At 45.5% G+C, this 25,412-nt stretch overlaps 1 protein-coding gene across 1 annotated transcript in view; it reads left to right on the top strand.

Moving 5' to 3' along the window:
* Window positions 1–25,412, top strand: part of ABTB3 (ankyrin repeat and BTB domain containing 3) — a gene marked incomplete at both ends in the record, with an annotated part of 172,539 nt that overhangs the window by 100,359 nt on the left and 46,768 nt on the right. The window contains 2 exons of the mRNA XM_080339485.1: window positions 508–657; window positions 14,131–14,335. Of these exons, the coding sequence (XP_080195611.1) occupies window positions 508–657; window positions 14,131–14,335 (355 nt within the window). The remainder of the gene's footprint in view (window positions 1–507; window positions 658–14,130; window positions 14,336–25,412) is intronic.

The raw sequence follows: 25,412 nt of genomic DNA, 5'->3' as shown, positions 1-25,412 counted from the left end.
GTATTGACAAAAGAAATTCAATAAGCCCATCAATAACATTGTGAGCATCTTGATGCTGTCTGTTATTTTGGGAATTGTTCGTGGAATTTCCCTTACAGGAAGATCCTGTAAAGGTGTCATCTGTCTCATATATCATTTTAAAGCAAATCTTTATGATTCTGTTGTAGAGATACCATTTTCTAATAAATTTGTATGGGTTTGGAGTAGTTTCTAGGAGGCTTCTTTGTAACCCTCTTGACCTCCTCCTTGGGCAATTCTCTAGGATTTTTGCAAGAATTATCTCTAGGTGACATTGTAAGTGACTTGAGGATAGTCAGAAGAGCTAACAAGGGCCACTTCTGAGAGTATGAGTCATCTGTGACAGAGTTATAGATGCTTATTGTCTTTGAGGTCTGCACACACAGGCTTTGTCTTGAAGTGTCCCCAAAACAATGTGGTGATGGCAGCGAAGTCATCCATACCAGCTGAAATTACATTGAACTTCTCCTTTCTTTTTCTCCACTGTAGGTGTTCTCTGCCTGCCGGACAGCTTGAATCTTCATAAAGACCAGCAAAGGTCAAACAAGCCCGGGGAGGTGCAGATGTTCAGCCAGTCAGAGCTGAGGACCATCGAGCAGTCTTTGCTTGCTACGCGCGTGGGGAGCATTGCTGAGCTCAGTAAGTACAAGGTTGCTGATAATGTCTGGGTGTCTTTCCTTGGAGTAAAGCAAACCCACATGCATTGCCTGGTTGTGCAGAGGAGAGACGAGGGGGCACGTGTTGAAGGAGATGTTGGGTCAGATCTACCCATGCTTATGCTCCATGGGCAATTTGAAAGCTGAAGCTATAGGAGGAAAGAAGTCCCATGCAGCCTCATAGCAGTGCCTGTGACCTGTTTGCAGACATTGCCCTAGTTTTTAAAGGTGGAAGATGCTTTCTTTCATCTCCCTGCATTGCATTTGAGAGCACCTCACAGCTTGGTCAGACTTCAAAATGCGTGTCACATTGGTGGCCTGTCTCATTTCACTAGGACGCCTGTTTTGGGATAGGCAGGGAAAAACCTGAAGGTTGCAATAAGTGAAAGAAATATTGTAACAAATTTAAAGCAGGGCTGGTTCAACCTGTGTTACAGAGGGTCCTTCACCCTGCTTTTCCAGTCTCCAGTTCCAGCATGGGCAAGAACCAGAACTCAAACCTGAACCAGAGAAATTTGTGCCTGAAAGATAAATTATTTTCTGTTAATCAAAACGCTTTCTGAGAAATCTATGATATCTGTGAAAATCTGAAAGCTTTGGTTTCAGCAGGAATAAATTGTAGGAGGCAAATGCCATGTGAATCTTCATGTGACATGGAGATAAAATTACCAAAAGTGCCTTTTTAGTTTTTCATTGGTGTGGTTTTTTTTTTTTTTTTAAATTAAGATAGATTCCTTCCAATCACATGTTTGCTGTGTAGTTAGAGATAGGAAACTATGGGTTCGAAAAGAACCATTCAGAGAGAAAAGTTTGGGGTTTTCTTTCTGCGGTCTGTCAGAAATAGTGTCAACTATTTTTTTCTCTTATGAAATTTTGGGGGTGAAATCAAAAAGACTGAAATCCATGAAGATACAGCTTTCTGTTGTTCTTATAACTGAATTCTTTGTTACCAACATTGTGAAGAACATGCACAGGTATCTCGTATTCATTCTTCTGGAATTTTCTGTAGCACTGGGAGTCTCCTTGTAGCTCCATCATATCATTAAGACTCAGTTTATGTGCTGTTCATGGGCCCTGTGGAAGTACCATGGATGTTTGTCTACAAGCCACAGTATGAATTTCTGTTTTCAGCTTGCTAATTTTCCTCTGGTGAAACGTCAACAAGCCAAGAGCACTTACATGCTTTACTGTGAAGTGTTGCTTCGTCTCTGGAATCAGGTGTTTGGTGTTCTTCAAATGAAGTAATTTAGGCTTATTTATTTCACGCACATGAAACACACAACAGTACTGTCTGTATGCCATCTAAATTATGCATGACACAGCCCTCTTTCTTAAAGTACATATGGTTGTGTTTTAATAAATAAGTAATCTGTGGATATTTCAGGGCTGTTTTATTTTAATTCTGGATTTAAAAAAAAAAAATTTTACGCAACCCTAAAAGGCAGACTCCTTAATTACCCTGCTGTTTTAAAATTTGATTTCCAGGAATCTGTCATCTCTAAATAGTCCTACCTTAGTTTCAAATGCTTGGTTGTTGAGGTTTGCATTCTGTATGTCTGTTGACTGCAAACACATGGGTAAAAACCCTCTTCGGGGTGGCCAGCTGGAAGAAAAGGGTGCATCAGTGGGAGCAAGATGCAGCTGTCAGAGAGGTTGACACCTCCAGCATGCTGGTAGCCCTCCAGAAAGCCCTCTGGACAACCAGCGTGGGCACCTCCCCAGCCACTGCAAGCAGATGCATGTCGGGGAAGAAGCAGTAAGAGGAGGGGTAGTTGGCAAGGCTTGTAAGGCTTGATGCTCATTTGGGTGGAAATCTTTGCTGTGGAGCAGTGCCTGGCACAGAGTTCAAAACCGACTTGTGAAACGCGGTGTGGTGGTGGGCAGAAACCTGTGGATTTTGGGGGGAAAAAATCCTAAAATGTAAGGAAAAGGGAAGGGGTGGAGGGTGCTGAGGGGGTTTGCTCTTTGTTCAGTGCTTGTGTATCTGTCTCTGGCAAAGGCAGAGGCTGTGACCTAGGGGTTGGAGCAAAGCCTCTGCTGCAGAGGGAGGCTGGGGAACTGCAGTGTGGGGGCTGAAACGCCGAGCAGCGGGGAGAAGCCACGAGGGAACACCTGGGGATTGGGGCATGTTGGCGGAGAGAGAGTAGGCGAAAGAGGATTTATCGTTGCCATGGTGGGGCAAGGGGGTTGGAGAGCTTTAGAAGTGGCATTACAGAGAGGGAAGAGGATATGGCAGGCTCTGGTATGGAGAAAATGGGATATTAGGGGAAGGATTAGGTGTGTAAAAGCCCTTGCTCTTGCAGGGATGAATAAAGGTGATGAGGGAGACTTTCTGGATAGGAGGGAATTAAGAGGGTAACACTTGTGAAGAGGAGGAGACGGCAACCAGTTGTGAGTGGCAAAGAATGAAGCTTGTCCTGATGTCCCAACAGAGTGGGTAGTACCCAGGTGGGTGTCTGCAATGTCCCACTAGCTTGCAATATCCCAGGAGCCAGGACTTCATTTCTGTTCTCTTCAAAAGAGCACAAAAGACAAGGGCAAAGTGTGATCTTGGAATAAAGCAATTTAATTTTATCTCATGAAAAAAAATAAAGGCAATTCTAATTGAGATTTCTTATAGTTTATCAGCATTAATAATTAAAATATTGCAAGTGTGAAGAATAACTCGAATTAACAAATGCCTGTGTGTGGAAGAAAGGCTTCCTCTGTTCTCGATTCTGCCCAGCATCCACACACGCAGCGATGTGGCCGGCTGCTGAGCTGCCGGAGGCTTTGAGGCCGGGAAATCAAATCTGTCCCCTGGAAGATGACAGCTGGCAAACGGGGCCCATTTACTGGCTGGCGCCTGTATTTCAGCTCAAATCTTCTTAGCTTCTTCACGGTCTTTGTGTCTCTCCCAGGTGGAAAATAGATTCACAAGGTGAAAAGCCTTGCGTCTCGTAGTATTTTCACACTGCCCTACACATGGTGCCCTTGTTTGTCTGCCGCCTTTGTTTGTTCATACGTGCTGTCAGCACGTTAGAAAAGACCATTTGGTTGAGCTGTGTCTCCCCGGAGTGTGACGGAGGCGATAGAAAGTGGGGAAAGGTAGGATGGTAGACACAACCGTAGAGGAAGGGTAGCACCCTCTGGGAATGCTGTAGAGGTGAAGGTCCACCCAAGCTGCCTTTGAGGGATCCTCATGGCCAGGCAGGTGCAACCAGACTCATAGACACTGTTCCTGTAGCCCCCAAATCCTGCTTGCCTGGGCTTGGTGGTTCTTGTACTCTCATCTCCCAGGCTTAGCAGGCAGCGGGCGCTGGTCGTCGCTGGGACAGCCCAGCCCTGCCTGGCGGCAGCGGGGCGAGGTATCGCCACTGGCCCTGGGGCGCTCTCCCAAAAACTGGAAGAAGAGGCGATGTTGCTGACTTAGGGGAAAAATCAAAGGAAGGTTTTGTCTCCAGGACTTAGGAGGGGAACGTAAATAGAGACCTAATTCTGCAACGCAATTACAGCGGTAATGCGGGATTCCAAGGAGAAGGCTTGAAAAATTAATGTGAAACCTTATTCATTAAAATATAATGAACATGGCACAAAGTTAAGGAACAACAATAAATCTGGCCTATGTTATATTGGCGTTTAGTATTCATGAATTGTAATTGCCTACTGCAGTGTGTTTTAAAATAATGCAATTTCATTTGAAATGCTTATTATATAGAGAACATTGGGAAGAACTGAAGCATAGCAAAAATAATAGGATTTAAAACAGTAGTCTGACAGTATTTTATTGTTTAATCTTAGAGAAAATATTTCACGAGGCTTTTTTTCTTTTTCCTCAATGTTTCCTAAAGTTTCCTGTATTTCCAGACCAGACCTAGAACAGGAATAGATACATTTGGAGTTTTTTCAGAAAGTTTTGGGGATTCTTCTAGATTTCTAATTCTTCTCTTTTATTTCCTCCCCCTTCAGATGTGGAAAAATAAGTAGACTGGATAGAAAAGGAGAGGAATATTAGGGAGAGCTTTGGCTGTTGAGAGATCCCATGGTACTGCATTTTGACCTTTGAATATTTTTCCTAACTTCTTTATACGCATGTTTGCAATCCACAAACATTTCTCTATATTTAACTGCATAACACTCCAACACACCTATTCATCACCCATCTAAAAATACCACTGCCAGCTTGGAGACCAGATGCAGGAGGGATGAGGCTCACAACTGGAGGTCGCTGGTTTTTTTTGCTGAATGAAGGAGGCCCCTCTTTCTCTTGCATGTACAAGGTGGTGACAAGGAAGAGCAGAAGCGTTAGGGCATGCTGGGCACCAATCCTGGCACCAAGAAATATTCCCCCCTCGCTGCCTTACAGTGAAGACCTTAAGGTCTTAATGTAGGCCAAACTGGGAGAACCACCCCATGCTGAGGTGCATGCGTAGGGCTGCAGAAGGGTTGTGTCTCTTGAGCCACATGGAGGAATAAACTGTGGCTTACGATGTCATCCAAACTGTGTCTTCATGCATAGTTAGTAGGTAGAAAACTGTTCGGGGCTTGCTTTGAGTGTAAAAATGACCAGTCTGCTATGGCTTTCCTGGGTGAGAAGTTTGCCACCCGGTCTTGTGCAAACCACGGTGACTGCTGCTGGTGGCGGTGGTGGTATTACTCTGAGTGTTAACCACAACAATTAGGCATTTTTATTTTAAACTAGGATAATCTGAAGATGCAGATGCGCCATATGGCTACTGATCTCAGAGGGTTTTAGGCTTTTGGATGTTGTTTAACTTAGAGTAGCTCCCAGATATGCTCTTCAGGCCGGTTTTTCCCCCACATCACCACTCGGGTCTTAGCAAGGTTTTCCTTTTTGCCACTGGAAAAACGCCACCCTTCCTCATCATCCTCTCTTTGCCTCTGCAGTGCTGAATGTATATGTTTCCAAACTAACAGCGTCCCAGTAGATTCTGGCACACTTTAGGGATGAAAGGAAGGGTTACTGCTCAAGTGTAAGTAGGAATGTGATTGTGCATACCAATACTGTTTTTCATTTCTCCTCATTGCCCCAGCTGAAAGTCTGCATCACTTCCCTTGCCTTTTCATCTAGTGTCAAACCTCTGCAACCAACAGGAAGGAGCGCTGCAGGAGCCATAAAAATTGATTCATGTCCTGTAAGTAAGAGGTTAAATCTAGGCTTAGAAGCAAATGCCAGGGTGAAGGTGCTTGCTGGAAGGGTGGCATTTGAAGGAGTGTTGTTGTAAGTGCTCTGCTTATTTACTGCCAGAACAAAAGCCCTGTTTGTTCAGATATTTTTTCTCAACCCAAGCAGCACCGTAAAGAAAGGCCAAAGCTTATTCCCTGTCAACAGTTTGTTTCATGCAGCACAGTGCTGAGCTAAGTGGAGGTACTATCCAAAACCTGCTATTCAGATGGTAGCGCTCCCTTCAGCGTAGGGTTTGGCCACAGACTGGCAGCCTATGTGGCCACTTTCCAGATGTGGTGATACTTCTAGTTTTCAAGGGCTCTCCGCTGGGTTATTGCACAAGATATCTATGTCCACACTCCCCCATTGTTTTCTGGCCCTCTTGTTTGTGGTTCCTCCTCACTGCATTCCACACGTCATCCACTCTGTGTATGTTGAGGTGCCCCTTCGACCCCCAGCAGAGAACAAAAGACAGATTAATGCAGTGCTTAAATGCTAGGTAGTTTCTTGTCTCCATTAAATGTTAGTTGGTTGCAGGCTCCTTTAGCTGCTACTCTGTTCCCCTTGCAGCCCACTCTGGGCTGGACATGAGCCTCCATTCGCTCTCTGCATCTGTGCACAAGAAAGGTAATGGGTTACTTAATAGCCCCAAACCACCCCCTGCTTTTTTTCCCTTCACCCCGAGATACCCACCATTATAAGCCATAAAGCAATGCTTTTATTTATCAGTGGAAATGAAGCAGATAGGAGGATAATTTGAAAGTACCAGTTTACACCCTGCTAAGGTTTTACCTTCCCTTTCTCTGACCTGCTGAGAGGGATCATGGATTTCTATCATGGGTTACAGGGGCTGAACAGAGGCCACTATCACTTGCCTGGGTTCCCATGTGCTGTCAGCACTCCTTTGGGGGCTCCCCAGTTCCCCCCGTGGGTAAGGCTCAACCTCCTTCACCTTTCTGGGGGCCAAGCCTAGGTCTGTCCCCATGCAGATAATTTTCTTCTCTTGGGGCTTCTACCTCATGCGTTGAAGCCCACTCAGCTTTGATGACTTGTATCAGGAATAGTGTGGCCAGCAGGACTAGAGAAGTGATTGTGCCACTGTATTCAGCACTGGTGAGGCCCCACCTGGAATCCTGTGTTCAGTTTTGGGCCCTCATCATAAGAAGGACATTGAGGTGCTGGAGAGAGTGCAGAGGAGGGTGATGAAGCTGATGAAGGGTCTGGAGCACAAGTCTAATGAGGAACGGCTGAGGGAGCTGGGGTTGTTTAGCCTGGAGAAAAGGAGGCTGAGGGGAGACTTTATCACTGTCTACAATGGCCTGAAAGGAGGTTGTAGCATGGTGGAGGTTGGTCTCTTCTCCCAGGTAGCAAGTGACAGGACAAGAGGAAGTGGCCTCAAGTTGTGCCAGGGGAGGTTTAGATTGTATTTTAGGAAAACTTTCTTCATGGAAAGAGTTGCCAGGATGAGCACACTTCAGCTGGCCTGTTCAGCCACGGGAGGGCTCTTAAATTCAGAGTTTGAGGACATGGGTCTACATCAGGCCTAAGAAAATCCAAATGAAGTCCATAAGGCAGTGGCAGTCTGCAGAAGGAAGGCTCTGCATTAGGTTGGCAGATGAATAGCTATCCGAGTCAAAGCTTGTTTTGTTTGGAGTTGATGTGGTTTAAGGGGAATCAAACACAAACATCATGCTTGCCATGTTGGATTGGAGATTTTGAAGGTAATAGTGTTGTTATAGTAGGTATGTGAACTTGAGAAGGTTTAATTATTACTGTGACTTTTTTATGGGATATATCCAATCCCTAATTTCTCAGTCTTCAAAGGATTTGGAAACAACAAATCTGACACAAACACTTACTCCGTAATATAAATAGAATCTTTTTGTGATGGTAGGATAAGTAGAGATAAAAGGTTAAACGATCTGTGGGAGGCCGCAGGGAAGCCAGTGTCAGTAAATGGGCTGCTCATATCACCGTCGTGTCTATTGACGTTGAATTCCAAGTTTGGGTCCACAGCTCCTTTGTTGGCTCTTCTGTGGGAATGATGAATGGGTGTTAGGAGAAGAAAAAATTGCCTGGGTAGGAAATTCCCATAGGGGCACGACGTGGGCAAGCCGAGATGGCAGACATGGGGAGATTTCTGCAAGGTGAGCTTGATGGTGAATCTATTGCATGTGGGATGCTCCACTGATGGTGGGTTGTGACACCCCAAGCGCACCCACACCCTGAGGCAGCTGGCTCTTGAATCTGGAGTGTACTGTGTGCCAAGAATAGCATAGCTTTATGTTTGAATATACTTTGTACTAAGTGAAATACATACTAAATGCTTTCTAGCGTGCACTCATCCTAGCTCTCTGCACACTCCTTTCCTGGTATAGCTGGGTTGTCTTGAGTTAACGGTAGAAAGACCTCCAATAAATCATTTGAGGAAAGGTTTCGCTCGAGCTGCTTTTGCTCAGCTGACTTTTGAAACATAGAGATTGATGCAAGACCAGAGGCAGAGCAAACATGGAGGAACAGCACAGCTGAAACTGAGAGTGTAGCTATGCTCGGGCAGCTGACTGAGCGGATGGCTAGAGGCAGTCTGCTGTGGTAGAGGAGACACAGTTCAACTACTTGTGTTCACCTGCATTCATGCACTTACAGGCATATGCCGGGGTGAGCTCTAGCAATGCATCACTTTGGTGCAGAAATTGGAGGCAAGAAGGAGGTAGAATGGGAGAGAGACTTAGCTACAGTGTGGGAAGGATTCAGGGTGGCCCTGACTACTAGGCAGCAGTCAGATGAATACACCATAGTTTATTATCAGGGTTATAATTCATGTTTTCAATACAGAGCTGGTTCTGAGCAAAACCATAGATCCAGGACTTCTATACTGAGATCTGAAACAGATCCAGGTCAAGAAAGTTAGTTTTGCACCTGGCTCACACTCTTGTAAGGGGGCAAACTTCAGAAACTACTGGCCATAACGTGAAGCTGGCAGTTGGAGTGCAGGTCCCTAATAGATATGCCTCCTTTTCATGTTCTGGATGGGACACAGGAGGGTGTTACAGGCTCTGAAGGACAGATACAACTCCATTCTATGGCTCTGGTCCCCTCTTTTTAGGAGAAAATGTTCACCCAGGTAGCACAGCAAAGTGTTAACACTGCTGCTGTCAACATGCCCCACTGCAGGGCATGATTCCTGAGACCAGGCTACATGCATTGGAGTCACAGATGGCCAGAAGGATGATCAGACCAGCATTGTCAAACTGATGGGTGCTGCCTGCAGGATGCTGTTGTGCAAGAAACATGGCCTGGCACTGCTTCTCACGGTGCCCTGACAGGGCATTGCATGGCAAGAGTTCTGCGGAGACAACAGATCCTACTCCTCCTTCCCCTGGGCTTTGAAGGAAAAACACAAGCCAAAGAACTGTGTGGCTTGGTTTCCGTGTGCAAAAATATCATTGTTAAGTTGTTCTTGCAGTTTTAGGACATGTTGTTGGAACAAAGAATTATCTCGAGGTAGGTGTCATAGGGAGTGGCCATTTAAGGATCGGTCCAGCGTCATTGACCTCTGGGTCATGGTTGTGCAAACACACACCCAGCTGAATGTTTTAGGCTGTGGAAGTCTTTCCCTCTGAAAGCAGCAAGCCTGCTCCTGGGCAGGCATGTTTGTGAGGTTGGGTCCATCGTGAAAGACCATAAAATCCCTCAGAAATGGGCATTGGGTGTGTATAATTTCCTCTTTCTCTTTTTGCTTTTCTTCTTTCTCCCCACACCCCCAACGATGTTACAAAATTGGAAACAGATGTGTTATTTTTTTTTAAGTTTGGGCTCTAAAATAGTATGAGCAGTGATAATAGCTTTTACTGAAGCCAAACATAGTAAAAAACAAACCTGCTTAGCTTGTTGCTGTAGAGAGGGCTCGAGCAGTCCAGTTGTGTGCTGTGTGTTGTTGAATATACCACCCCTGTACAGGCTGGAGCCAGCTTAACTTTCCCTGTCACATCACATCTTTGGCTTGAAGTCAGTGAAGCTGTTCCTTAAATATGCAGTTTTGCCTTAAACCAGACCCATGTCACAACATGCGCATTACATAATATTTTCAATCTTTAAATCAAATGTATGTGGATCTTGCATTCATAAACTGTGCTGAACTGACAGCAGCAGCAATGGGCAAGTTCTGCTTTCGTTGTGTAGAGGGTGAAATGCTGGCAGCTACAGCAGCAGCTCTCTGCATGCTGTGGTGCATTTGATGGTTTTGTGGGTCCTTTGCTAGCTGCCATGCAAGGCACGGTGCTTCTCCTCCAGGCTGACAAGCTCCATCCAACGTGGAGCTACGTTGCTGGACCTCTTCTCCGTCCTGACCTGCAAGGCAGTACCGGCCTGGGGCTTCTTATCACCTTTGCTGCCCTCCAGTTCTGGCTTCCCAGCTTTGACAACAAAAATATCCTCAGATATCCCCACCCCATGCAACATGATGTCGTCCTCACCCTGGCTCTGCTAGCAGAGAAATTTGTGCGTTGGCTCGCTTGGCTTACATTGCCTACATTGTGGAAGTGTTTATTTGTTTTAAATTAAAACCAAAATAAAACTGGCAAGGTCTTTTGTCAGGCAGAGCGGCTCCCCAGTCTGTTCCTCGGATGGGTTGCAGGTGGTGGAACAGGAGCGAGAGTGAGCGTAGGGGATCCCCACCGGCCCCTTGTGCCATGGCGCCACAGCCCTCAGGAGACGCATCCCTGGAGTTACAAGATTGACTCAACTGCTGGGATTTTTGTTTTTTATGGGGTTTTTTTGGAAATGATGCACTTAGGAATTTCTTGGCCTTCCAGATACACTCAGCTGATACATCTGAGACGTGTTTTCAGGGCCAAAAAAGATGCAGAAGCGCCACCAGTGGTGTGAGCAGGTAACCTCCCCTTGCAGAGTATTGCTGTATCCGAATGCAGTCTGAAGGGCAGAGACAGCTGACATGAAGTGATAAAGCGGCTTTATGTCTCTATACTTGGCCACAAATTCAAGGTTGCCCTCAGCGTTCAGATATACTGTGGCTTTTACAGCTGGCAAGGAGACCAAATATAGGTTGCGTTTCCCAGATGAGACTTCAGCTGGTCAGCTGCTGGAGACCAGACCAGTGAGTACCATCATGGAACTGTTTTCATGTCAGTGGGCTTTGGGATGCCCTGGCCAGAATCAAAGAGAGTTTCAACTCTTAGTATATTCTTTGGAAGAAACAAGAGAAGCAAAACTCCGTTCAGCAAGGAAGAACAGAAGCAGCAAAACATGCTAGGGATTGAAACACCACACGTGCATCTTGAACCAGATGTTGTACTATGCTACATTTTACAGAGTATGCGTAAGTACTGCCGTACACTGTGTGCGTGTGCCTGTCAGCTCCCATGTCCCTTCTTGGCACTGATCCTGGTGCATACATATGCTCTGGCGGACTCTGCCCTGAAGAATTTGCACCGTAACGGGATGCTGCTGGAGGAGGAAAAGGGCACCAGGGCATGCAGTGGTTTGTCCACTTTGGAATAAAATAAGAGAGCGGTGATTCCTGTCCTGCTTCCAGTGCTCTGCCTGTTGGGTACCAGGATTATAATGCAATTTTTATGCTTACTTACTGCCCTCTGTAAAGCTCAGTGCTTTATAAGTATTGATTATTTAAGCCTTGAGTTGTCTCTGATAGAGGAATGTTATAATAATTGCTAATATAGAAATTACTTGACATGTAACCAGAGATAATATAGCAAAGGCAAAAGCAAGATCTGAGCCAATCAATTTTTGGTATAATGTAATTAAATGAGGCTTAAACATAAAAAGCATTAATTCAGCTTTAATAGCATGGATCGGTTTGGGTTTCTTAAGAAGCAGTTGAGGAAACAGAATAAATGAGTGAACTCCTGGTCATAATGAAACAGATGGGAGCTCTGCCATTGATTTTGGTGAGGTTGGAGTTTCTCCAGCCTTGCATCAGCAACGATGCTGAGCTGCCCGTCCTGCCCACGTCATTCTTGCTGCCGCCTTCCCTCCTTACTCACCGTGCAGCTTTCTCGCGTGCAGGATGTGTCATCGAAGTCACATCGCCCCAGCGCTCGGGGAGGGATGGGGATGAAGTAATGCTGCTGCCTGAATCTGGGCCTAAATTGCGTCCTGATTTTTATCCATCATTTGGTCAGAGGAGTTCTCTGGTGCTTTCTGTCTCAGTCCAAGTTTAACCACATGCTTTAGTGCTGTGGTGGCTTGGGTCTGAAAAGGCTGAATTTAGTATAACTCCTTTTTGTCTGCTTTTGCTGTTATTGTTAAATCCAAACGTTGCAGCCAGCACTTCCACACTTTTTTGTTTTCCTTTTGGAGAAAAAATAATCAAAAAAGGAATTTACCCATGCTGTCAGCAATGTTGCTAGCAGTTAAATTGGCCTGTGCTAAGCTTGGCAGTGGACATCTGCTGTGGCAGAGTGGGCCGAGCGAAGGGGGTCCCAAACTTTCCTGCTGCTGGGGCTGCCTGCAGATAATTTTCTGCAGGACTGGGGAATCATCTCAGGGGCACATCTGTTTCTGCCGCGGACCTGATCCTGCAGGCTTTCGACATGCACAGCTGCTCTCGGAAACGATGAGCATGCAGGGCTGCAAGATTGGTCCTGTCACGACAATTTCCTGGCAGAGGGAAAAGACAAACTATTTTTAAATGAAAGCTTTGAATCGGAGGAATATTGCAGAGTGCAGCAAAAAATCGTGTCAAAACCCTGAAATCATGTACTCGGCAGTTTTCTCATGCCAGCGGTTTTCTTCTCATGGTTTTAAGGCTGTGATTTTGGAGGATTGGGCTGAGCATTTTTCAGTGAGACGTTTCTATTCTCCGTGGTGCACATTATCGCAGCAGCAGCATCATTTTCTGTGCGAGTCAGCCTGGAGAGAGGTGATGTGCTGTGATGTGTTCACAGGGGTGGCACTTTGCAAAAAAACCTGTAGCTCTGCTTTGCACACAGTTAAAATGGTTCTCCTTTAAGCTTGCCCAGGAGTTCATTATTCACCTTTTCTTTTCCCCAGATTTGGTTTTATATTCCTACCTCGGTGCACATTTCCAATTCTTCCTTCCAAGTTTCAGTGCTCAGCGGTCACTTGGGAAAGGTAGATAACAGAAAGTGTGCGACTTCTTCTTAATGCTGGGAAATTATGTCCTCTTTCCCCATCACTCGTTTTTGTACAGCTTAAGAATGACCCAAAGGGCTCTTGCTCAGATTTTCATTTAAAACAAACCATCTGATTTGATCCAAGATCATTATTTACCCCCAAAGCACTCTCAAAGTGATTTGAAAATGTGAAAACAGACACTTTATAACCACAATTGTTTCCCTTCTTTTGATAGAGTGGTCACCAGTCAATAAACGTAAAATTCACTGCTTTGGATGGAGATGCTGTAGTTAATTAGTTACAATCAGTACGGCGCTCAGAGACTCACTGCTGCTTGCCTGTATATTTGACTGCTAATCTCTCTGGCTTTGCTGATCCTGGTCCATATATTGCGGCTGGTTTCCCACACCCACCCTGCCAGGATGCACCCAGAACCACGTTGGTGAATGGAAGACGATGAGCATCTTTCTCTTGGGCCATTTTCTGTGCTCTGAAAACCTGAGGGGCTGGGTGAGCCTGCTTGACAGGTTTTGCTCTTCTGCTAACGTGAAGTTTTCTAGGCCCAGCCTGGGCTTAAAAACTGTAATTTCAGTTGCACGTTTCTGATATTGTCTTTTAGCAGTTTCTTTCCCCCTTCTTTTCCTCACCCACGTGTCCCTTTGTGCACTCCTGCAGTGCTCTCTGCCTCATCCAGCTGCCTCCTTCCTTGTGTCAAGGGGCTGCATTTCCATTCGACCCCCTCCCCAGGAGCGTGCAGCTTTTGGTGCCACTCTGCATCGTCCCCACTGGTCCTTTTTGGAATTATGGGGTTTTGGCAGCCCCTAAGGTCTGCCTGTAGGTAGCTGAGACCTCAGCCCTGCTATACTGGCTCTCCAGTGGTGCTGAGGGAGACCAGGCTGGTGCTGCTGACACACCATATTTGCAGAAACCCATCTCCCCCAGGACTCTGAGGCTTGTCTGTAGCCCAGGTATGTTGTGCCATGCCACATAAACCACTAGGCAAAGTCCAACATGGTAATGGGCAGCGCACAGGATCCAATCCTACCATTTACTGTTTGCATATGTGAGTTTAAATGGAAGGAAAAAACAACCCTAGTATGTCTTTTGGGTTTAAAACTTCATGGAGAGGCAGCCAAAAAGCCTGGCATTCACCCTGCTTTTGCTTTTTTTCAGGTGACCTGGTGTCTCGAGCGATGCACCACCTCCAGCCCCTCAATGCCAAGCAGCATGGGAACGGGACACCGATGCACCAGAAGCAGGGATCACTCTACTGGGAGCCGGAGGCTCTGTACACCCTCTGCTACTTCATGCACTGTCCACAGATGGAGTGGGAAAACCCCAACGTGGAGCCGTCAAAAGTCACACTGCAGACTGAGAGGTAAGAGCCCGCCGTACGGCGGTTAGTGTTGTGGTGAAGACGTTTCATTAATAAATCAGCCTGGATGGCTAATTGCTAATTATAGCTTGTGCGTGAGAGGCTGCGGAGCAGTCTGGTTTGGTTTAGCATCACCTCTTTGAAATCCGTTTCTCTCGCCGAAACGCTGCGTGGCTGACCCAATATATATCAAAAGTGACACCCAGTGGCTACATACAGCAAATTGGTTCCAGATGTGCACTCAAGAGAGATTTCCTTTTCCTTTCGTTGTTGCTCAGCTATTCTGTGTTTTGGAAAAGAAAATGAGAACTTCTATTTCTGGCCTAGCAGGTTCGGGTTTAAATGTGTTTTTTCTACACTTTAATAGGGCTTGACAGCTGCGATTGGGGAAGTGGAAAATGAATAGAGTAGTGTGTAGAAAGGAGAAGTCGTTAAAGATGCTGTTACGAGGAGCTGGGTGCAGGAACAACCTTGGGGCTGCCCCGGCCAGCGATGTGGCAGGCTCAGGCTGTGCTGCTGTTGGCCCTGCCCCAGGGATGGCTGGTGCGGGGGGGACACGCCTGAGGCCCTGTCCTGACTCAGGATCTGTTGTAAGGTGAGAAGAAGATGCCACTGAAGCCAGCGATGGGGTCACCAAATACCAGCAAGCAGGCAGGCAGGATGCCTAGCACTGGGCGAGTCTGCACCTGGGCACCCCAGAAAGCAACCGGGACAGCTTGCTGACCAAGAAAATAAAGCCATTTCCTGTCAAAAGCCCCGCAAACTGTCAGTAACACAAGCCTCCGTTTGTGTGCTGAGGCACGTGGTGCTATTTCCCTGCCATGCTTCTCGCCAGCCCGAAACCAGGCGAGAGAGGTGACTGGTGTTTGAAAAGTGCTGGGAATTCGTTTCTAGAATGGTATTGTGGTGATGCGCACACAAACTGCTTTTTTAAGCTGGGCTTCACATTTGCATCGCAATGTATATATCGAGCTATACATGTGAGCTCAACTCTGGTCTGCACGTGTGCCCCAAGAGCTGTGCATATGGGTCTCGGTTTTTGTTTCGGTGTGAGGTCTGCATCTCAAAAGCAGCATTTGAGAATCTCATTGTATGCATAGTTGTAAATGGTATATAATATGATATCTCCGTGGAAATGATATTATATTGATTCACAGAATAGCATACAAGATGAAACTCTGGCATTAATGATGTTACTGGGAATTTTGCCATTTGCCTTTGGATGGCATTTTGTTTCTTTTCAAGTTGGGGTCGCTCCATGAGCACGCTTGTCGCTTTTTACTCTATTGTTTCCAAAGTGTGAAAAAAAAAAAGTAGGGAAATGACAAGAATCCAGAATTTTCTCTTTTTTCTAAATTGGTTTTAATTTCATGATTTGTCATCCAGCCTTGTTATTGCAGAAGTCTAACTCGTGTCCAAGAGTGTTTAATGTGCACAAAAAAGATTAAAAATTAGAAAATAACCTTCACCTGATCTGTAGTCCACATCTGTGGGAGTAGTGCCACTAGAACCAGTGGGAATATAAAGGTGAATAATGCTGAGGCTCTGGTTTTGTAAGATTTCTGCAGACTTCCCTGTGGAAAGTGAAAAGTGCAGGAATATTTAAAAAATCACTTAAAGCATTTTCTTCAGTAGGTTTTACTTTCTCTGAGGTTGCCTTAATACATGTTATCTTCATAGAGCACTTGAAACGCTGATTATTTAAAGTGATTGCTCTTCTTTGCTTTATTTTGAACACTCCATCTGGCAAGACGTCTTCCTTTGGCAGGGCAGTTTAACAACTGCGGTGTGCGGTTAGGGCCAGAGCAAGTACTCGGTGTTATTGCCAAGAGCTTGTGGTCATTTTTGGAAGGCACAGATACTCCTCCTGTTGCCTAATCAAACATGCGTTAGTACTTAACACTGGAGTGGGAGAGATGCAGGGTTAAGCATGAGCCCAGATATTTCCATGGAGTTGTGCTCTGGAGCTTCATCAGCTGGATGCAGCCATCCTGTGCTGCCTGGAGAAAGGATCAGTGAAGCTGACTTCTTTGTCCTTAGTGCTCTGAGGAGCCTTCCTACCTATTATCCATCTTTTTGTTTATGTGCAAGCATGCTTTGTGGTCCATGACTTACTTCTAGTGGTTTGAGTTTCCGTGGTGGGGTTTCGTGCACTGTGAGGGTGCTGGTTTGTTAAACACAGCATTTTTATATGCAGAAACTTTGTGCCATATCTGTGTGACGTATTCCCTGTCATCTTCTCCAGCTGCGGCAATTGCTTTTATGCTGGAAGAAGCCCAGAAGGAAGCAAGGAGCTCCAGGAGTCTTTCCCTATCCTTGGCCTTTCTGTGTCCCCGTTGGTGCAGAGAAGCCAGGACTGCATGGATCTGGCTATAGGCAGTATTTCCGTGAAGCAGGTGTTGTCCTTGGCTCATGTTAAGCCAATTTGACTACTGTTTTGGCCCCCTGTTCCCTGACTATGTATGCCCAGGGCTGAGGGGATTGTGGGATGCAGCCAGAGATCACCCTCGGTGCTTGCAGGGCTTGGTGGCCCCATAAGAGCTGCTCCTGTCCTTCCCACCTGGATTTCGGCTCTGAACAGTATTAAAGAGCTGCAAAGGCTCTGTGTGTCCTTCTGCAGAGGCTGGAGATGGGAGGGAAGCCCATACAGTGGCAGTCCTGCCTGGCTTAGCACTTCCCAGCACAGAAAGCGGTACCTCCCTCAGAGTCTTGGGGGACGCATAAATGGGATGTTTACCTTTGAGTAAATCCGGTGCTTCATTTCTAGGGAGTGTTTCTCGATGTTTGTTCTTCATGGAGGTAAAGAAATGAGAATGTGGTGTGTTTTTAATAGTGTTTTTCTTTGCATAAAACAGAAGGGGAAAATGATTACGCAGGAAAGCTGTTGCTGGTGGGACGACTTTCGTGGGAGGGTGTAGGGGTGGGAAGTGGCCAGAATTGCTCAGAAAACCTGGAAAAGATTCCCCACTTCCTAAATGCCAAAAAATCTAACCATAAGATGGATGTGTGACACCTTTCTACCCCAAATCCATATTCTTTTTTCAATCTGTTCACTTTGGAAGAGACCCTCTGATTTTTTGGATGTGTTGTTGGCACCAACGCAAACCAGTGCTGCTAGAGTAGGTTATCTAATGGCCCTGGGTACCATGTAGATGGCTGTTTTTGCAGGCATGGAGGTCCAGGGTGAACCTGTTCATGGAATCCCCCTAAAGCACCTAGACAGGACGCGATGAAGATGTTTGTCTTGTGCTGGGTGTTGCTTGTGAAAGCTGCAATCCTCCAGTGCCTTCACCTGCAAGTGGCTGTGGATTATTTAGGTTTGTTCATGCTTTTACTTTCCTGGGAATTTAAAAAAAAAAAAAAAAAAAAAGAAAAGAAATTGTAGATGAGGGGCCACTGTTACCAAGATTGCTTGCTTGCTTGCTGCTTCTGGTTTAATTAAAGGATCTGTCCTGTGGTTCTGTTTTGCTTCTCAGCCTCTATAACACTTACAAAATTATAGCAAGTAATCTCTTAAGCACCGGAAAGCTCAGAATCTGTAGTTGCAGATTTGTGCGATGTTTTTTCCTGAAGTGGTTCCTTACCCACTGTTACCCACAGCTGTATTGACAAAGTCCTCATTACTTCCTAACTCTCCATGTTCCCCATTAACAACCCATTGAGAAGTGGCAGCTCAGCTGGTCCAGAAACACCCATTAATTCTGCTCACATGGCAGCAAAGTTCCTTCTCCATTGCTTCCTCTGCTGCTCTGTCTTGGAGCAGCTTTAACTCCCTGTACTGCCCGGCAGCCTTCAGCTTTTCCCCTTGGGTCTTAATTGAGTTGATGGATACATGTCTCTTTTTTAACCTTTTTCACTTTCCCTTTACTACTTTTCTCTGTATGTGGAGCAATCCCTTAGGAAACTCCCGTGGGCTGTTGCTTGCTTTTTGTTTTTCTGCCTGCCTTGCATGCATGTGCACACACAAAAACATACATGCCCCTGCACATGCACACATTTGCAAATTGTAGCCTGTAGTAGTTTGTGATTAATGAGAAAGGTTTGGGTTATCATCTGAATTTATTTCATCCTTGAGACAGTTATTAGTATATCTGGCGAATTAATGCGATGCAGCCCTTTTAATGAGAGGAGTGTTCCACTGCTGTAAAATAACTCAAACTCTTTCAAAGCACCTTCATAACTGGTACAGCTCTGTCTGTGGTACGTATTATACCCACAGAACAATTTCAGTAAGAAGATAACTAGGGATATGTGTCCCTGATTTAAATTATTGTGTGGTACCAATTTCAGGGGTAGAGCAGTCTCCAGGAAAGGCCAGCAGGGAGTGCAGGGAATGATGGGCAATACTAGCACACTAACACTAACACTAGCACAGGGATTGTGGAAGTCCTGCTAGGAAACCTGAATGAACCTTACAGTGTGTATTTGAAGAAGGGATTATACATGCTTTATGTGCCAGTATGGCATAGCGCCCTGTAGCCCTATATATTTACATCCACTATTTAATTGAAAATTTCACATGGTAAAACCATGGCGTTGCTGAACTCAAAGTTAGCACCAGGGTTGATTTGATGGGGAACCACTGAAAAGAAAACCCAAATCCATCCTTAGTCCTCTAGATTTGTATCCTAATAACAAACTTCCCGCTTTCAAAAAATGCCTTCAGGAGCGGCGTTGGCAGCTGGCTGCAGCATGTGAGATGGCACATGTTACGAGAAATAGTTCATGCAGTACTCGTAGCTCAGCTGTCAGATGATATCTACGTCTCATTTATCAGGCTAGACTTATGCTGTCCATGCAATGGCTATAGGATTTTTTTTGTTTTTAAACAGAGGAAATCACACGCAGGACTGCAAGAACAGCACATTACCTGGGCTGTTCTGTGCTGTGCTCCTGACACTGGCGAATCTTCAGGGATTTATGCCACAGCCAGTTGTGTCAAATCTCATGTCAAAGCTGCCTGTGAAATATTTCCCCATTGTGGTTGCTGGCCAGGTCATCACTTCAACTTGGTTGCATTTCAAGTCTTGGCCATTAATGTTTTTAATGCAGGGAGAGGCAACAGGGACAGTGCATTTGAATGCTGTATGTGAGTTCAAAAACTGTGACTTGCAGATACCTTTTTGAGGACTCAGGAGCACCAATGTCTTGATACACAAAATCATAAGGTTAAACCCTCCCTACACCTAGGTGGGTCTCACTGAAGCTTCTGTGAGAGCAAGGAGATTTGATCCTTCAGCCTGAACAAAATACAGAATTCACTTTTTCAGAGGCTGGTTACTTGGGTCACCCTTAGCTGGGCTTCTGGGGTGGTGGAGGAGCTGCCTAGCATGGGAATAACTGCATGGACTCACCTGTTGCATCAGTCGGTGCTGCTGAGTCCCTGGGCAGGATTGGGACTGGCAGCTTTCTGAAGGCATCAGAAGGTATTTGATCTCTCTGAAGACAAGTAAGTAGCTTATGGTGTGAATATAAAATCTGAGTTTTGGAGCCCAGAAACCCATCTGAAATATATGGTAAATGTTGGGAAAACATGCTTTTCTGTCTTCCAGTAATACTAAAAATGGACTAGTATTGCATATATGGTTTCATCATATGTTCTAAATGAAAACTCTCAGAACTGAGGATGCCTTTCAATTTGTATATTGAGATTTTCTTTAAAAAACACCCATGAAAACATAAACAACAAACTAAACATTGGTTTAAACATCTTTTCATAGTGTTGAAGTTGCTAACTCATATCTGCAAGCAGAAACATCTCCCTACCTTTGTCTAGATAGGCTTTTTCTTGTAGAAGTACGGTTCTGGGAAGCACTGTTAACTCTTACTTGATTGCTTTTGCAATTTTAATCAGCTGTGACCTGTGTGTAGCACTTTGGCTGCAACGGCCACAAAAGTTTGCAGTCACCATCCTTGGCTGGAGTGAATGAGGAAACTTAACGGCTACCACAACAGCGTGCTCCTCAATAGCTAAAGGATCCTGCAAACAGAAATCATCCAAAGCAATTGTAATAATTGAAACATACAGAAGATGTTTGAGTTATAGCAAGGTCAGGTCTATACAGCTGTGTCCACTTCACAGCTGGTGAAACTGAGGAAGGGACAGCACAAGGCGGCTGTTGGAATTCACATCCAAATACAATTAGCCCTCAGGAATTCCTCCTTTCCCATAATGATGAAGACCATCAAGCCAGTCCTCTCCATAGCAGTGAGTGTGTGTGTGCGGTGGGTCAAGAGCTCCACATCTGCAGAAGAGGGAAGCTCGGGAGGAGTCACTCCCATAGTGGGAACTGGGAGGAATGAGACAGGACACTGCCAAAAAGGAGGATTACTCTCTGCAAGGAAGAGGGAGCGACTGCGAAGAGGAAGAACCGCTTAAGCAGCTGTGAAATGAAGGAGAAGAGGACGAGGGGTGCCTTGCTCTTGGAGGATGGGGCAGCAAGGTGGGCCATGAAGTCAGAGTCAGTGGGCAGCAAGAGAATCTGCACCCTGCAAAGGTGGTAGGGACTGAGAAAAAACAGAGCCAGGGTTATTTGGGGCTGGGATTTGTAGGGGAGCTGGTTGTGGAGAAGAAAAGGCTGAGATGGGGTCTCATCAGTGTTTATAAATATCTCAAGGGTAGGTGTCAGGAGGATGGGACCAGGATCCTTTCAGTGGTGCCCAATGACAGGATGAGGGGCAATGGGCATAGACTGAAGCACAGGAGGTTCCATCTAAACATGAGGAGAAACTTCTTTACTTTAAGGGTGTCAGAGCACAGGAACAGGCTGCCCAGAGAGGTTGTGGAGTCTCCTTCTCTGGAGACATTGAAAACTCCCCTGGACACATTCCTGTGTGATTGCTCTGGGTGAACCTGCTTTAGCAGGTGGGTTGGGCTAGATGATCTTCAGAGGTCGCTTCCAACCTCAACCATTCTATGATTTTGTAGTGCTTTGCAACTCTGGTGTGGCAGCAGGCGGTATCCAAAAAGAGCTTTATCGGTCTCCTCACAGACCTACACAAAAATAATGAAGCGTCCTATTGCATTTTACAGTGTCCATGTCTCATGCTCTTCCATCCGATGATTTGTCCTCTTTATGTACAGGTATGCTGCCACTGATAACAACAACAACAATAATAATAATAATGAAAAAACCTGAGCTATTGCATATGCATGACGGGACTTTTAATATCTCTATGTGCCAGCAAGCCAAAGAGGGAAATGGTGGGCAGCCCAGGTGTGCTGCACGTGGCTTAGGAGAAGTATGGGTTTCAGGCAATCTGCCATGCAGTTAAGTTGGGGCGATTGGCGTGGGTTATACCATATATTTAGGTTCCCCTCCCATAACATCTGCTTTCCTTCCTGATGATTTTGTAGTTCAAAGTGCCCCAGAGACATCAGCCCTACAAAAACCAAGATAAGTTTGGTGACTGATTTGATGCAGAGGAGTTGTTGGCTGTGCTCTGAAGGTCAGGTACTGACGGGGAGCTGCCACATCTGAGGGTGATGTGGAGAAGGATGTGTGCTATCTGGGATGGGAGAGTAAGGAGAACGGTCATCCCTTGTCAGGGGGTGCCAGTTGGGTATTGCCTGCAGATGTCTGCAAGGCACAGGAGCTCACGGGTCCCTGAGCCATCCCAAAATAGATGGAAGAGGAGCACTGGGCTGCAAGAGGGAACAGGGAGGGATGCTGCATGGAGGGAGGAATCGGTGACATCAGGGTTTGTGGGGTGCTCATAATTCCCTTTTCTGTTCAAATAGGGACCCAGGGAAGGCATGCTCCAAGAGGAGCCAGCTGTCCCCTTGCCAAGAACTGCAGGAACAGTGCCTGGGAGGGTCCAGCCCTTCGGAATCTGCTTTTTATTGGCCTCCCACACCTCCCAGTTCTTTTGCGTGGGATGGGGTTTGCTCTGTGCAAAGACCTCTCCCTGCATCCTATCTGGCATCTTTTTCCCCTAAGATGACAGTTCAGGAAAATAGGAGCCTGTGCCAAACCAACATCTTTTTTTGGGGGGGGACATTACTTAAGCTCATGCTTAACTTTGAACCACAGTGAATTGAAGAGTATGGGAGCACATGTTTAAAGTGAAGCACAGGTACAGAGATGAGCTGGAGGAGGAGGTCAGAGCACGCACTGACCTGCACCCTGCCAAGGTGCTTCTGCAGCAGTCGAGCTGCTCCTGACTTTCCATATCCTCAGGCAGAGTGAAGCCCAGCACATTCCTACCATGGTCAGATTAATTAATTAAGATGTATGCTTCCAAAGCGTATAACTAGGTGACTTATCTGCTATGTGTCTACTCTGGAACACAGTAGTACTGTACTCTCTGGGTTGTTACCTGCCTCTGTACCAGAGATAAATCCATATATATGCATCAACGATGATGCATTTGCCTGACGCGTTTGCACACGGTGTCGTTTGAAAAGTGAAATATTTCTTGCTGATGCCACATTGTCTTGTGGGCTGTCACACCCCTATAACTTTGTGTTCCTCTTTCTTTGGCACACAAACAGTATTTAAAAAAAAAATACTTCCCTTCACGTGGTGCATAGATTCTTGAAGGGTATTTTTAGCCTATTGCACTCAGCCATATTTGGTTCTCTTCTCAAAATGCAAATTCCCTGAAATGCTCAGATATGCAGTGATTTTTATTTCTTTTTCCTTGGAAAAAGAAATGTAAATATTGCGAGCAAACTCCATGTCCTCATGTAGGGACTGAAATTGGCCTTTAGAGAAAATCCTCCCGTTTCCACATAACACTGATTCTCTTCCCTTTCAGGATTTATTGCACCAAATAGCTACATTAATTTCTATTTCCATGTTGAAGTTTGCAAAGCCAAGAAGGAAAAAAAAGTGCAATTTTATAGTGCAATTATCACAGTTCCTGTAAATAATGTTATTTGCTCTGCCATGTACTGTGGTGGGGCAGATTTTCTGCTGGGCGAGTTTCTGACCTGCTTTAGTGGAGGCAAAAGCGTGAACTCCTTAGTCTCCTGTTCAGCCACAGCCTTCTGCTTTTCTATTCTCCCAGCAGATGTTCCAGGAAGGCTCCGTACAAATATGTCTCCATTTCTCTCATCCAGACCACATTCACTCATGCAAACCATAGCCTAGAATTGACTTTCCCTTTAATTGTTTTCCTAGCATCAAGTTTTGTGGGTAACTCTATGCATTTTTACGCTTCCAGTGTGATTTGCAGCTCCCTTTCTCCTCTTTGCTCAGCAAGTGATGGAAGCAACTCCTGCTGATCACTTGTCCCCAGCTACTTAACACCACGAGAGAGGGTCCCTTCTGCTCCAAGGACACATGTTGTGGGTGACCTGAGAATCAGGTCACCTTCCAGGAGCAGATAGACCCTTGGTTCTCCCCTCTCCCTCCTCTGACCACCACTGTCAGAACACATGGGCTGGGTTATGGAAATCGTATTCACAGGAGCTGTGGGACAAGAAGTTCTGCCCTTATCTGCCTCCTTACATGGCCATGGGCAGGGCTGGGGAAAGCAAAGAGCCTTGGAAAAAAACGTAGCCTAGTCCTGAGGGATAGCAATGTGTTTGAATAGAATCATGATGAAAGTGGCAAGTCAGCCAAAGATGTGGTGTTTCAAAAGGAGGTGGTTCATTGAAGCGCTCGTGAGATTTGGGAACCCGGCATCCCAGGGAAAGTTAGTGGCCTCAGGGTTTCTCTGTCCTTTGGCACTTTTGAAATGCATCATCCTTCCTTAAGGATATTAATATCAGAGCTATGTAAAGTTAAGTCTTCAAAAGAGAAATAAATGGCATAAGAGCTATAAATAGGAAAAGGATATTCCAGAATCAACATCCTCTTAAGTAATTTTTCTCAGGGTAGATCCTTTTGGGGTAAAGTTATATGTTTAAAGTGTAAAGTATTTGCCTACTGGGCGCCTAATCCAGACTTCACTTTTAATTTTTTTTCCCCCCATCTATTAAAAGGAACCATGTAAGGGAAGGCAAGTAAGGCAAAGCAATAACAAATGAAAAGGAGCAGGAGAAGTGAAGGGAGCAAAAGTAGGGGATGATGCTGCACTAAAAGGAACATTTCCAGTATTAGGATGATATACTGAGCTAATAAACATAGAGAATATGGGAATATACAGTTAAAGAGCTGAGGAAAGGGAGCCACATAGGAAATGAGACAAAAGAAAAAGGTTCCAAAGAGGAAGATATGTGCAGATTAATTACAGACATTCCTTGAGGACAGTGGTCATTTACAAGTTTCATCTTTCTCTTATTTTTTTTTTTTTTTAATTAATATTACAGCAACCTCTGTTAACATCCCTTAGCCATGGTATCTATGTCACAGTGTGGATGAAATAGTTTCACTGTGTCTAAACAGTTTGCAGCAGTTCTGACTAAACACAGAACTTCCAGTATAGTTTTTAAGTAGCTCTTGGGAGTGATTGTAGTGATTTTGCAATTTTTAGAATTTTATAGTATATATTTCTTTATAAAGAGGGATTTATTTACCCTTCCTCATCCCTTCCCTGCACAGACTTTGTCTCCTGCATACAGCTGTGGAGGAGGCACCCATTTTGGACACCCCAGCTAGGAGATCAAGTGGGCACCAAAACTTACTAGGGATGGGAGGGCAGTTGCTGCAGCCTGAATTGCTCTGGGGATTTTGTCCACCTTGACCTAAGAGGCAATGACCTTCCAAGATGATCAGCTGCAGATATTTTTTTATTTTTATCTCCAAACTGGACTTGAAGCTATGTTTCTCATTTAAGGTCTAGTATTTTTCTCTTGGTCCCCAAATAGTTTTTAACATAGATGAGGCAAACTGCATGCTGTGTGCTTCACCTGAGGCTTGCGCAGCTCTCGCTAGGATGTGGGGCTGTCCAGGTCTTGTGGAGTGAAAGACCATGTCTCTGATCATGTCCTTGCTTTGCTCAAGTGGGGGCTGTGGCCTAGAGTCCCACCGTCCACTTTGTGAGCTGGTTTTGTGTATTTTTGCTCAAGTGGCAGAAGAGCTGGTGCCCAAAGGTGTCGCGGTTTGATACCGCTCAAAGTGAAATGAAACAGTCTGATTTCTGATGCTGCTCACAGGTATCCTCAATAATGCAGCGGGATCAGCTGCAAAGG

The sequence above is a fragment of the Nesoenas mayeri genome (assembly GCF_963082525.1).
Source record: "Nesoenas mayeri genome assembly, chromosome: 1".
Classification (NCBI taxonomy): domain Eukaryota; kingdom Metazoa; phylum Chordata; class Aves; order Columbiformes; family Columbidae; genus Nesoenas; species Nesoenas mayeri.
The sequence above is the reverse complement of the archived record's forward strand: the minus strand, read 5'-3'. Positions and strand labels throughout refer to the sequence as shown.